Genomic DNA, 12,769 nt, shown 5'->3' with positions numbered 1-12,769 from the left:
AATTAAAACCATATAGGTATAGGTATATTATTATTTATTATTGATTAGTAAATTATGAGCAAATATTATAAGACAAGGCCACATGGGTACCTATTTACTATTTATTTATAACTGTCTTATAACAGTTTAGGAATTAAGGATACTTCTTAGTTATATTGCAACTATACTTGATTATACAATGGACTACCGCAGGTGTCACATTTCTGTTATTGTGATTACCGAATCATGTTAAGCAGTATTGTAAAAAATACTTTTTAAAAGTATTTAATTAATTACTCAAATACTCTATTATAAAGTATTTAAAATACCACCCAAATACTATAAATAGTAAAGTATTTCAAATAATCTTCAAATAAAAAAAAAAAATTCTTTTTTATTTTTTTGTACTGAAATAATTTGTTAAAATCAAAAATTTGTTTATTAAAATATGATTCGTCCAATGATCAAAATTCTGATCAGTCATGTTAGTTGCACCACAACAATGAACTTTTCTCTACAGTTACATAATATATAAATTTAACGATATATGTATTTGGATATCTCATACCGTCATCGACGATAAACGATAATCTCCGTTTTCTCACGCCAGGGGCGACGCAGAAAATAAGGAGCGCGATTGAGAAAATTCCGTGCCCACGGCCGCGTTATCACTTTTTTTTCTTATCATTTCGCCGATTTTTGAATATTTACCTAGAAGATAAAATATAAAAGCGGAAATTGTTTAAGTGCTTATATAGTAGTTTTTGTTCAGGTCATATACAGACCGATAGCACCTCAACTATAGAAAGAGACGGTTAGATAATATACATTATAATATTATATAAATCAAACAAAAGTTTATTATTTATAAAACTTTCAACAACAGTAATAATAATATATCGGTACCTGCGTACCTATTTTATACAACAAATATTTGAAAACTTTTAACGACAATGTATAACAATATTATATATCATTATAATATGTGCAATACAAAATAATTTTTTAATATTATAATTTTGAGTTAAAATAAATAGATTAAAAAAAAAAATAATGACAATGTTTGAATTTTAAAGTTCTGGAACAAAAACACAACTATTACAATATATTTTAACAATTGTTATTCACAAATAGACAGTGGCGAATAGGCTTATATTTTCTTACCAGGAATTAATTTGAATAAGTGCCCTCAAAAATAGGATGCGATTGACATTTTATTTTGATATAAAAATACAATACAAAACTATATAATAAGTAATATAGGTACTCTTAGTACTGATTTGGGAATGATTCTGGTTTAGCAACTTTTCGATTTTTAAATTTTTTTTTTTCAAAATATGTATTTAAAGTTGCTTTTTAAGAATATAAAAAAAAAGTCCGGACAAACTTCGTTTTGAAGTTATTGATGAAGAACTTCAAAAACTAAATTTTTTTTCGTAACGCTCATTTTTAAAAAAAATAATAGTTAGAATTGAAGATTGCTCGAAGAAAAAAATCTAAAATATCCCCCGATGTTTACCACCTTAGGCAGGCCTCAGAGTGAAACAAAGTTGTTAAAAAGCACATAATGTACTAGCGTTGCCACTAGCTCGCTGCGCTGCACTCGGACAAAAAAATCGAGAAAACACCAAACACAAGTTCTTCCGCGCAACATTAAAATAGTGTTGCACACATGCGTATAAACGTAAAATCACAAACCTTTGCGGACTATAACTTCCAAAATCAGCGTTAAAAATCACACATTTTGAAAAATAAAAAATGTTTAAAACTATAAAAGCGTATAACCACCGCATTGGTAGATTATATAGCAGAGCTATAATCTACCGATATTAAATACGGTTTTCTATAACTCTAATCTAAAAGTAAATCTCAATATTTCCAATGATACGGCCGATAGAGGGAACAAAAATAAATATTGTTTATAGCTAAGTTATTATGGTATTTTTCGGTATTTTATGGTGGTTAAAAATATTAAATTAGTCAATTCGCATCTTTATTAAAACTATTTTCAATCTTCATCACACAAGGTTCAGTAGTTGATAAATGGTCCTAGGGCCCCCATTCATCAACACAGGATAGGGCCTACCGGGAAATTCCCGAATTCTCGGTGGGCCTATCCGCCACTGCAAATAGATAATAATATTCCTTACAGTATCTACGTTGCTCCTCTCTGGCTTTCGTCGGGGCTGTCGTCGCTGACGGTGTCCGTATTTTTGGTTTTTCTAGACCCTTTGGGTCTGGTGCCTGTAATACAAATAATACATATAACATTAAATATAAAAGCACGTGCAATATCACATGAACAAAATACTCACATTTGCTGTCGATATGCCCGTAGCCGTTGCAGTTAAGGCAACCTGAAACAGATACATATGTTAGTAGAGTTTTATTTATTAGAGTATTCAAAATTAACCTATCCTATTAAAATGTTGACAAAGTTTATTAACTTCTGATAAATTTACAGCGTGCGGGCATTTTGTTTGCCTTTGGGTATGCAGGTGAATTATTATTTATTGTAATAATTCACCTGCTTACCGGGGCATTGTTCGATTTTGAAAATGTAGCTATTCATTCTGAAAAAATTAACAACTAATTTACACAATGTACATACATATAACAATAGGCAAATATAATTAAACATTGTGTACTCACGTGTGTACACCGGAACCTTGGACGGCTAAAGAGTCGGCGTGACGGCGTTAAACAAAGTACATACAGCTTTCAGCTTTGAGCTTTGTCATGACGATATATTTCGTAGGAGACGGATATTATAATATAACAACCTGGTTATGACTGATACCACGGTTAAATGTCAGTTAACATGTTAACGGTGTACACGGTTATACTTTTTGGCAGGTGGGCGGAGTAGTAGTGGTGAGGGGGGTCGGGGGGTCTGGGTGCTGTTTTCTAACGTAGCGTTCCGTGCAAGACACTTTATCGCTACCATGATATAATAAAGTTTATTATATCATGATCGCTACCACGGACTAAGTTATAAAAGACTGGAAACGACTAAACGAGTGGCTTAACAGTTAACACGATCACGAATGTATGTACACGTGGGCATGAGGCAAAGTGCGGGGGGTCGCAATGTGTTCCTAGAGTTTACTAGTATAAAACACGGACTAAGATACAAAATTGTGAAGCCAAATAAAACCACCGGTATCGCTGAAAACTTCAAGAACAGTATTCCTATCAGCTAAGCGACACCTTTTGGGGCCGTCCCCCAACCCCCGCCGACCATGTCGTTTCCAGTCAATTATATCTTAGTCCGTGATGGCTAATTGTTTTCATGTTGGACCCCAGCCGGACGGTCTATCATTGGTGCACGCCTTCTAGGCTGTTCGACCGGAACACCCGGGGGAATTGGTTCGAACTGCAATTGAAATTACAAAATTGTAACAAACATGATATAAAACATGTAACCATACGCTAAATAAATAAAATTATACACACCTATTTTTATTATTAGCACATAGTATATTGTTCAAGATATTTGGACTCTTTTTGAGCTGTTTATGAACATTTGAAATTTTGAATTTTTTTCTATTAATTTAATATAACATTTTTTGCAAGGTCGAAAACCTTGAACATTTATACAAGGTTCATCATATGTTGTTTATTCCAAAACAAAAAATAAATTTTAGGTTAACTTTTGAAGTTAAAATTTGGACGAAATTAAATTGGTACCAAGGTATTTACAATTTTAAACAAAGAATATCGATTTAAGTTATTTTGATATAATTCAAAATTGTTATGTGTGGGTACTTGAAACTTTTAATTTATTTTTTATACATATAGTGGAATTTTCAATTAGTGCAATGTTTTTGGCAACATTTAATTCTACCCATCATAATATTACTGATAGTAAAAAAAATTTCTATAACAGTAATATAAATATATGATAAAATATACTACTTACAAGCTGACAGATGGTCTCCGCCAAGAATAGTTTTTCATATGCAATGATTTATCATTGAATTCAAATTTAACACATCCAATACAGTCACCTACCTACTAAAGTACTAATTTACGAAGTACACTTGACCACTTGACTTCTATTGTACAGCAATGTGATGGTTACCCACTTTGGCACTTTCCCTTTTTTTTTAAATTTTTCTTCTACAGATGTTGATAATATTTTTTGTATACAAGCTTTCTCTTAAGTTATTACTGGAGCTAAAAAAAATTGATTGTAAATTCAACAATTTTTTATAAGCGTTAGAAATTACGAAAGTTTGCAAATTATTTTGTGAGGCAAAAAATATGTATTACCTAAGTATGTCCAAATTAGGCTTGAAAAATTAATACAAGGTTCTTCAGTCTTACTGAAATCCAAAAATCTATTAAAGAAATAAATACAATATTTTTTGTTACAGAAATTTGATTTTTAAATTTTAATGTAATTGAATATTTAAACTAAGATTAACAATTTTAGTTTTTTTGTTGTAATTCAAAAATATTTAAGGAGCCTTGAAATTCTATGTATATTATATATTTTACAATACACTATGACATTTTTAAAATATTTATATTACTTTTAAGCTATTGCCTAATTACACGATTATACCATATTACTAATAGTTAAATAAATTACTATATAGTAAATAATAATTAATAGTAATTAAAACCAATATAAAATTATAATAATATATACAATATACAATATTTTAATTAGTAATATAGGTCTCATTATATCAGTAACAAATAAAAACAATAGTTTTGTAAACTAGAATTCAGCATATATGTTATTTATTAAAAAAAAGGAAATAATTATAATAGTATCACTTTAATTTTTAATTGTAATACCAAATAGGAAGAGTCTAATTATTTTGGCTTCATTTACACATTATTAATTAATACATATAAATAGTTGATCAATGTCTAAATACATTGCTTAAAATTGCTTAATGCTAGATCACTAAACAAAATAAAATAAAATAATTATGCATTAAATATTATAATAATAATTCAAAATTTGAAACAGTTACACAAGTCTAATTGCATTTTATTATTATCATAATGGAACAATAATAATTTTAATTAGCCAGTTACATATAATGGCAACAAAAAAACAAATGTTTGGAAGTATTCATCACAATTCAAATTCATCGCACCACGGATGATCGAGAACATCTTCAGCAGAAAATCTCAAACTTGGATTGGACTGTAACATTGAGCAAACCAAATCTTTGGCTTCTTCAGACACATTATCCCAATAAGGTTCTGGAAAACCATATGTCCCGCTAAGTATGTCATTGAACAAATCTTCTTGAATGTTGTTTTCACTGACAAATGGTGGAAATCCACACAAAAGTATATATAGTATCACTCCAGCAGCCCAAATATCAATTTTCACGCCATAACCATCTTGAGTAAGAATTTCTGGGGATACGTAAGTGGGAGTACCACACACCATGTATAGGGGTTCGTTGACTTTTTGAGACAAGCCAAAATCTGCCAGTTTTAAGTGCAATACATGACCATTTATATCATATTCAACTAGAAGATTTTCTGGTTTCACATCTCGATGTACAATGTCTAATCCATGGAGATATGCTAAAGCTGAAGCTAAATTTCTTGTCATTAATCGAATATCACGCTCAGAAAAGTCTGTGCATCTGGCAATGGCTTCAAACAGGTCACCACCACTAACTAATTCTGTGATGAGATATACATCAGTGTTCGTCACTAGATCAGATATTAAATTGATAATATTTGGATGGCTTATACTTTTCAATATTGAAAGCTCATTTTCAATCATTTGACTCATTTGAGGGACTTCTATTTTTTTAATTACTTTCAAAGCATATTCAGAATTAGTTCGTTTGTCAAAACACCGATAAACTACAGCAAAATTACCATCACCAAGTCGATCACCAATAGTATACCTATTCATGTAAAAAAAAAAATATATAATATTAATGTTAATATAAAATATTTGTTATCTATTTGTAAGTTTGTAACATAATTAATATTTAGTGAACAATAAGTAGTTTGGTAAACATACAATTGAAAACATTTTGAAAATGTATGTTATAGTAATTATGTTAAGGCAAGTGATGAAAATATAGATGTTGTTCATAAATTGACAATATTATTGGATCATATAAATATTAATAAAAGATTTTAGCTGTAAATTGACTAGTAATTTTAGTTATTTTAGTACATTTTTTTCTGTAGGTATTACATTATTTTTATGATTGATTTTTTAAATGGTATTTATATTAAATACAGCTACCATAAATTATGATTTATAAATACTGACAGTATCAGAATCAATGGTAATAATCATAAATTGTATTTCCTCTTGTAGTTATAGAATTTGTCAAGAGCTACATAATATATGTTTCTTCAGTACCTTCAAAAACTATATTTATTTCATATTAAATATTTTATGTATTATATTTAATCCTACTTATATTTTTATTTATTGGATTATATTATTAATATTAACTAATTACTTAAAATGTTCTATTTTTTATTCTTATAACTTATCAAAAATGATGGAAAGCTTTAAAAATATACAGCAGCAACAAAATAAATACAATATTGGTTATTTTAGTTACAGAATCCACCAATAGACTTGTAGAATGATCAACATATTTTAATGTAATTTTAAGTGTCATAAGAGCTCTGTATATTAAAACAAATAATAAAATCAAGTAATAGATAATTATTTTGAACTTTAATTTATCACCAGTCAAGAACATTGACCTTATACAGGTAAAAATTAAAAAACCCTAGTTAGATTTTCAATCATTAAAAATTACTTCCCAACAAAATGAGCTTTTATAGTTAACAACAATTGAACAATATTATATGAACAATGAAATTACTATGAGAAGTCATTGACTGTAACTTTTAGAATCAATCTGTAAATTCATCAACACAGTTGGGTGTATTTTATTTCAACCAAAGTTTGTGTTGACAAAATTCTAGAAGGACGAAAAAAATTGAATCAATTTTAAAATTAATTCAATGAAATAGTGTAAAATTAAATTTATTAAGTAAATAACGGTAGGGTGAACTGGGGTTATATAAACATTAGAAGGAAGTGTAAATACAATTATTTTTATAGAAAAAATAACAGTTATCGAATGTTTTAAATTCTTGTCTAATAGCTGTTATAGAATCAAATAATTAAAAAAAAAAAAAATTATAATAGCAATTTTATAGTATTTACATTCTCCTTAATTGTTTATAATTACCCCACTCCCAATTTACTTGTTAAAATCATATACCTGTTTAGAACTTTGGTAGGTATAGAACTGGTTATACTCCGGTTCGCTTTAGTGGTTTTTGGTAACTGAGGTACTCTTTTACCACTTTCGTCCATACAATGTGTGCCATTTTTCAGTTCATTGGCTGGTCTTCTCAGTCCACGTTTGTGGGATTGTACGGTTTTCATTTCTTCAAAGTCTAATTTCAAATCATCTTGAGATATTCGTTCAGAACCATAAACAAAGAACAAATCATCTGGTTCAAAAAATTGTCCTAGTTGTGTTATTTGACATCCAGATGACACATATACCTTACGGACGGCACCAGTATCTAATTTTATTGATTCTGTTATTAGTGTAAGAATGTGTTCAAATGAAGGAGAATTGCGCTTGTTCAGTAACATTCTGATTATTTTTCTAGGTCGGGTACCACTTCTCACCACAAATATAATTTTAGGCCTTATATTAAGATATGGTTGTTTACTTGGGCTGCTTAAAACTGTATGGGTGGATTGTAGTTTGGTCAAAGACCGAGATGGTTTTACATTGTTCAGGGCGGCATAATCTATTTTTTTTATGGCGTTATTGCCTCCAGAACAAATATAAAATTTTCCATCTTCGAGATCATCTAGTTGAGATACTTTATGACCATCTATTGAAAATAATGCCCGTACACCACTAGGTAGGTGCTTGTTCTCTGATAGCATGTTTGATAATTCTGCTAATAGACTGTCAAAGGATCGATATCGCTCATGAGTTACTGCTACTACAACACCTAAAACAAACAGAAATAATTATATTAATGATAATAAATTATTAATTAAAATAATTCTACATTATAATAATTTCAAATACCAAATAATTAAAATAGTAAGTATAAATATGTATTATTCCACTAAACACCGATATAACAGTACTTAAGTGATGCTTAATTCATTACCATATTTATGTATGAAAAATATTTTCTTTTTTAGAAATCATATTTTTATAGTTAAGTAAAAATATTAATTTTAATTATTACCTTTACAAAATCGATCACCATTAACAAGGAAACGTATACGTTTAGCTTTACGTGCTGCTCTTCCAACATCAGATTTTTGTCTGGTTGTGCATTCCTCATTTGAGATTGATCTTGATGTTCTGAGGGCCACAGCTTGCATTTTTATTGATTTATTACTTTTTATACATTGTTCTTCAACCATTATGATTTTGTATTCATACTCATATTATCATCCTCACCTAAAATATAAATATCGAAGTTAATATAAAATCAGTAACTACTACATGCATTTTGAACTTTAATTCAGTTTATAATATATATATGAATGATTTAACTACTTGCAGTAAAAAAATATATTAGGTGTAGGTACTAACAAAATTATTATTATTGTTTTAGCAGGTGTACCTAGAAAGTATTTTTTTTTACAAACTATAAGTATTGTAAATAATCTAAAATATTTAATATTCATAAAAAAATTAGAAAAAAATGCTGATACTGTTACAAACTATGTAAAACAGGAGTGCCCAACCCGCGGAAGTATTCCAACTGGCCCGTGATTATTTTATAAAATTAGAAATTTCTATAGGTAGGTAAAAATAAAAATAATAATTTAAAAAAAAAAAAAAAAATGTATTTTAAGCTATATTAAGCTTTTGAGAATTATAATATATCTTATAATTTTTAGTTTTAATAAAGTGACGAGTCATAAATTTGATTAGTGATCAAAGATAATAATATATCTACTGTATATTTTATCAAAATTAACTGGTATATACAACGCACATTATAAATATAAATTTCAAATGTGGCCAGTGAGTTGAAAAAGGTTGGGCATGCCTGATATAATATGTAATTATGCAATATAGTGTATGTTATATTTGCAATAGTTTTTAATTTTTAGTAATAAATGTACTTGTTTCAAATGTCCTCATATTTTGTTTAAATATGTGGGAAACTGCTGTCAATGCACAATAAGGATAACATAACTATGTTATTAATTTGATTGGGGTATTTGCATGTTTATAAAAAACACATGTGTATATAAACAAATTATCAAAAGCATATTTAAAAAATAACATTGTTTTGATTATCTAATACAAAAACCTAAAGGATATATAATTAATTTATAACACAAAAAAATAGTACATTTACATCATCTTTGAATAATCTAAAATACTATTTTCAAATTGCAAATAAAAGAAACAGGATTTATGATTAAGATTAAAAATAATTGAATGTAAAAAATAACACTGTACTATTTTTAGTTGTTCATTATTATTATTTAGTTGAAGTACATAAATTAAAGAATACAACAGCAAATACATAATCAAGACCCGGGATTGGAACCGAACCGAAATTAAATATTTTCAAATAACCGGAACCCATATTTTTAAATAAATCTGGTTTTACTTTGATTTTTTGTGTTTACCTCCTTTGACTGTGCTCAAGTTGGCTATAAGAAGCGCTTAGGTGTTTTTGAAAACTATTATTACTTTTGTTTACAGTTATAAAATCAGAACCATTAAATTAAATTTCCAAAACCCTGAACCGGAACCAGAACCCCATATTGAAATAATTAAGAATAGGAACAGAAATTGAAAACCTGAAGGTATCAGTCTCAAATCATTGATATAAAACAGTATAAGTACAAGTAACACGTTTCAAAAGTAACAATTTAATATAATTAAAATTATACTATAAGTACAGTAGCTAAAATAATAATTACTATACTAAACTGTGGATATTGAAAATATATGATTTATAATACTCGGGTTCTAAAAAGAAATAAAAATATAAAACTAAACAGTAATTGTAATTATATAACACCTAGATAATACAAATTACATAAAATTAGTTCTGATTTAAAGCTATGTAAAATAATAAAATTACCAATCATTTAAAAATCTTGATTGTGCTAATTTTAATTTAAAATGTATTATTAAACAGAAATAACATAGATTTAAAGGAACTTGTAATAATAAAATGAGGTTCATTATATAAAAGTATTAATTGTGACTGAAGACACCATTATTAATAAGAGTAATTGACTGTTAATATAGTTTATAAGACATAGGTAGCATATGTTTTTTAAGCAATTAATTCTAATAAGTACCTATAATAACAACCTACAAATTATACAAATTAAAGTAAAATGTATAAAAGGAAATTCTGAATAGATACACCTACAAAATGGTGCCCTCATTCACGATTTTGTGTGTATGTACAGTTAGGTGTAAATCACCTAACTGTTAATAATTATATGATAAAAACAAAAAATATATACATAAAATGTTATATAATATAGATAAGTACTAGATAGGAATATTATAAATAAATTCTAAGCAAAAAACTGTTTTTATTTATAGTTGGATAAAATTATAATTGATCAATTTTAAACATTGAATATAAATAAATAAAATATATTGATAATATAACAATACTAGAATTTCAGCTCAGTGTAACATGTTTTATGTTACAATAGGTTATAATATTTGCTATTTTAATAAAAGATAATAGCATTTACCTTTGAACTGAACAAAATGCTGATATATTTTGTAATAAATAATAATAATAGATAAGCATTTGACTACCTAACTTACACTTTAAATAATGTGATATTCAATGGCTTAAGATAATTGAACAGTTAAATAATAATTTAGTTTAGATTATCAAGGTTGTTGAAAATAATAGTTAACATATGGAATTACGTATACAATTGTTGACATTTCAATCATTACCAAAATAGGAGAGATGTTTCAGTACCTATTATTTAAGTTTACATGATTAAGTATAGTTCAAAATGTTAAAATGATTTATTATAGATGACAAGGTTAAAAAAAAATATTAATTTAATAAAAATAGAATACTCATAGGCTATAGTGATGTAATAATTCTGCATACAATTAATATAATATTACCTACATACAACAAAGATACAAAATATGATTGAGTGATGATTGGCAAAACTTCAAATGTTTTTTTTTTTTTGTTTGGAAGTTATTTACTTTTTAAGAGAGATGGTTTATTCATTAAAAATTTTTTTGACTATTTACACTTAAGCTGACAAGATAAGTTTTCAAGGATAGTATAATTTTTTGTTATATTATTTGAATACCTAGATATTGAAATATAAAAAGTATAATAAATAGTTTTATAATCAAAAACATTTCAATAGGTAAGCGTTATTACAGTCGTCAAGATAATTACAAAACTTTCATAACTCAAAAAATTTTCAAGTGAAATTTATTTTTATTTCTCTTGAACTTCAAGTTATCTAGACTCAACTCAACAGATGGATTTAACAACTATAACTAGATTTGTATGTAACTAAAAATAAACTTAAAGAATGGATTTTATGAAAACAATTTGTGAACTTAAAACATAGGTACCTAATCAAATAAAAATGTTGAAGTATAATCTCAGTACTTTTATTTGTGTTACTATACGTCTACCTAACACAATCTTATCAACACTGTTTAACACATGTCAACATATTTAATCAGTAGGTATTCTACAAATAACTTTTTCTATTCTACGAATAATCAAATCATTTGTTTATACTCAAATAAAACTGTTCAACTAGGTGGGTAGGTTTATCCAAATTAATATTAATATTTAGAATCACACAAAACAAATTAATTTTTAAATAGTTGTTCTAAGAATAATTGTAGTTCTAAAACAGGTGTAGATGGGTCGTCAAGCATTTAATTTCAGGAATAGTCTAATAATAGACATGTCAAGCATATCACAAACTTAAAAGTCAAGTAAAAAAAAGTTTTATAAATTTTATGTTGTTTATATTTTATCACCTTTGTAAGGAAAAAAATGTGGTTGTTGGCATACAGTAACAAGATAAGTACATACTTTGCCAGTGTTGTTTAGAAGGTTAGGTACAATGAAAGAGTGCCAAAAAGTTCTTACGCACAAAAAATACCTTTAGGTAGACATTACAAGTTTTGGTGAGCATGGTGTGCGTACTGATAGTAATTAGATTACACATACCAAGATAGGTAGATGAGAATTAAAAAAAAGATTTAACTATAGGAAATAGGTGCAACATTATCGTATCTATATATATGTCCCTTGACAGTAACAGGAAATAATTAAAAAAAAAAAAATCACACTAGCAGCAGTGAGCCCAGTGACAACGTGACCTATCGTTACGCGTAGCACAATATTGTATGTCAACCAAAAGGAATATGGTTTAGCGGCTAGTGCCGAGGTCTACGTGTTAGCCGTACAAAATAAATGTGTCCACTTACATGAAATCATTGAGTATGTGAAGGTGTCATCTCCGAAGTCTTTTATCGAACAGAGACGGCTGTCGTCCGGAGACCAAAGGTGTTAAGTATTGAGCGGCCGGTTAACGACTTTGGAGCTAAAACTTTGGACCTCCGAAGACTTTCCGCGTGAACGCAGCGGGAAAAGAAATACGAATGAGAAATGAAAATAAAAATAATAAAAATAATAATAATAATAATGATGGGTGAAAAAAAAACGATAAGGTACAGAATAGATACGATAAGCGGCGAGATAAGTCCGGTGCTGCCAACTCAGGGGGAACTAT

The 12,769-nt window shown here is 27.8% G+C and overlaps 1 protein-coding gene across 1 annotated transcript; it reads right to left on the bottom strand.

Annotated features, from left to right (window-relative positions):
- Window positions 1-4,603: 4,603 nt before the first annotated feature.
- Window positions 4,604-12,670, bottom strand: LOC132940236 (serine/threonine-protein kinase GE16371). Its single transcript, XM_061007711.1, has 4 exons — window positions 12,465-12,670; window positions 8,224-8,441; window positions 7,224-7,977; window positions 4,604-5,870 (listed from the first exon to the last, which is right to left on the bottom strand). Exons 2-4 carry the CDS (start codon window positions 8,402-8,404, stop codon window positions 5,075-5,077), a joined length of 1,731 nt encoding a protein of 576 aa, XP_060863694.1. The 5' UTR covers window positions 8,405-8,441; window positions 12,465-12,670; the 3' UTR covers window positions 4,604-5,074.
- Window positions 12,671-12,769: the final 99 nt, after the last annotated feature.

This window comes from Metopolophium dirhodum, chromosome 3 (assembly GCF_019925205.1).
Source record: "Metopolophium dirhodum isolate CAU chromosome 3, ASM1992520v1, whole genome shotgun sequence".
NCBI classification, from domain to species: Eukaryota; Metazoa; Arthropoda; class Insecta; order Hemiptera; family Aphididae; genus Metopolophium; species Metopolophium dirhodum.
This window is presented reverse-complemented; position numbering and strand designations above follow the sequence as displayed.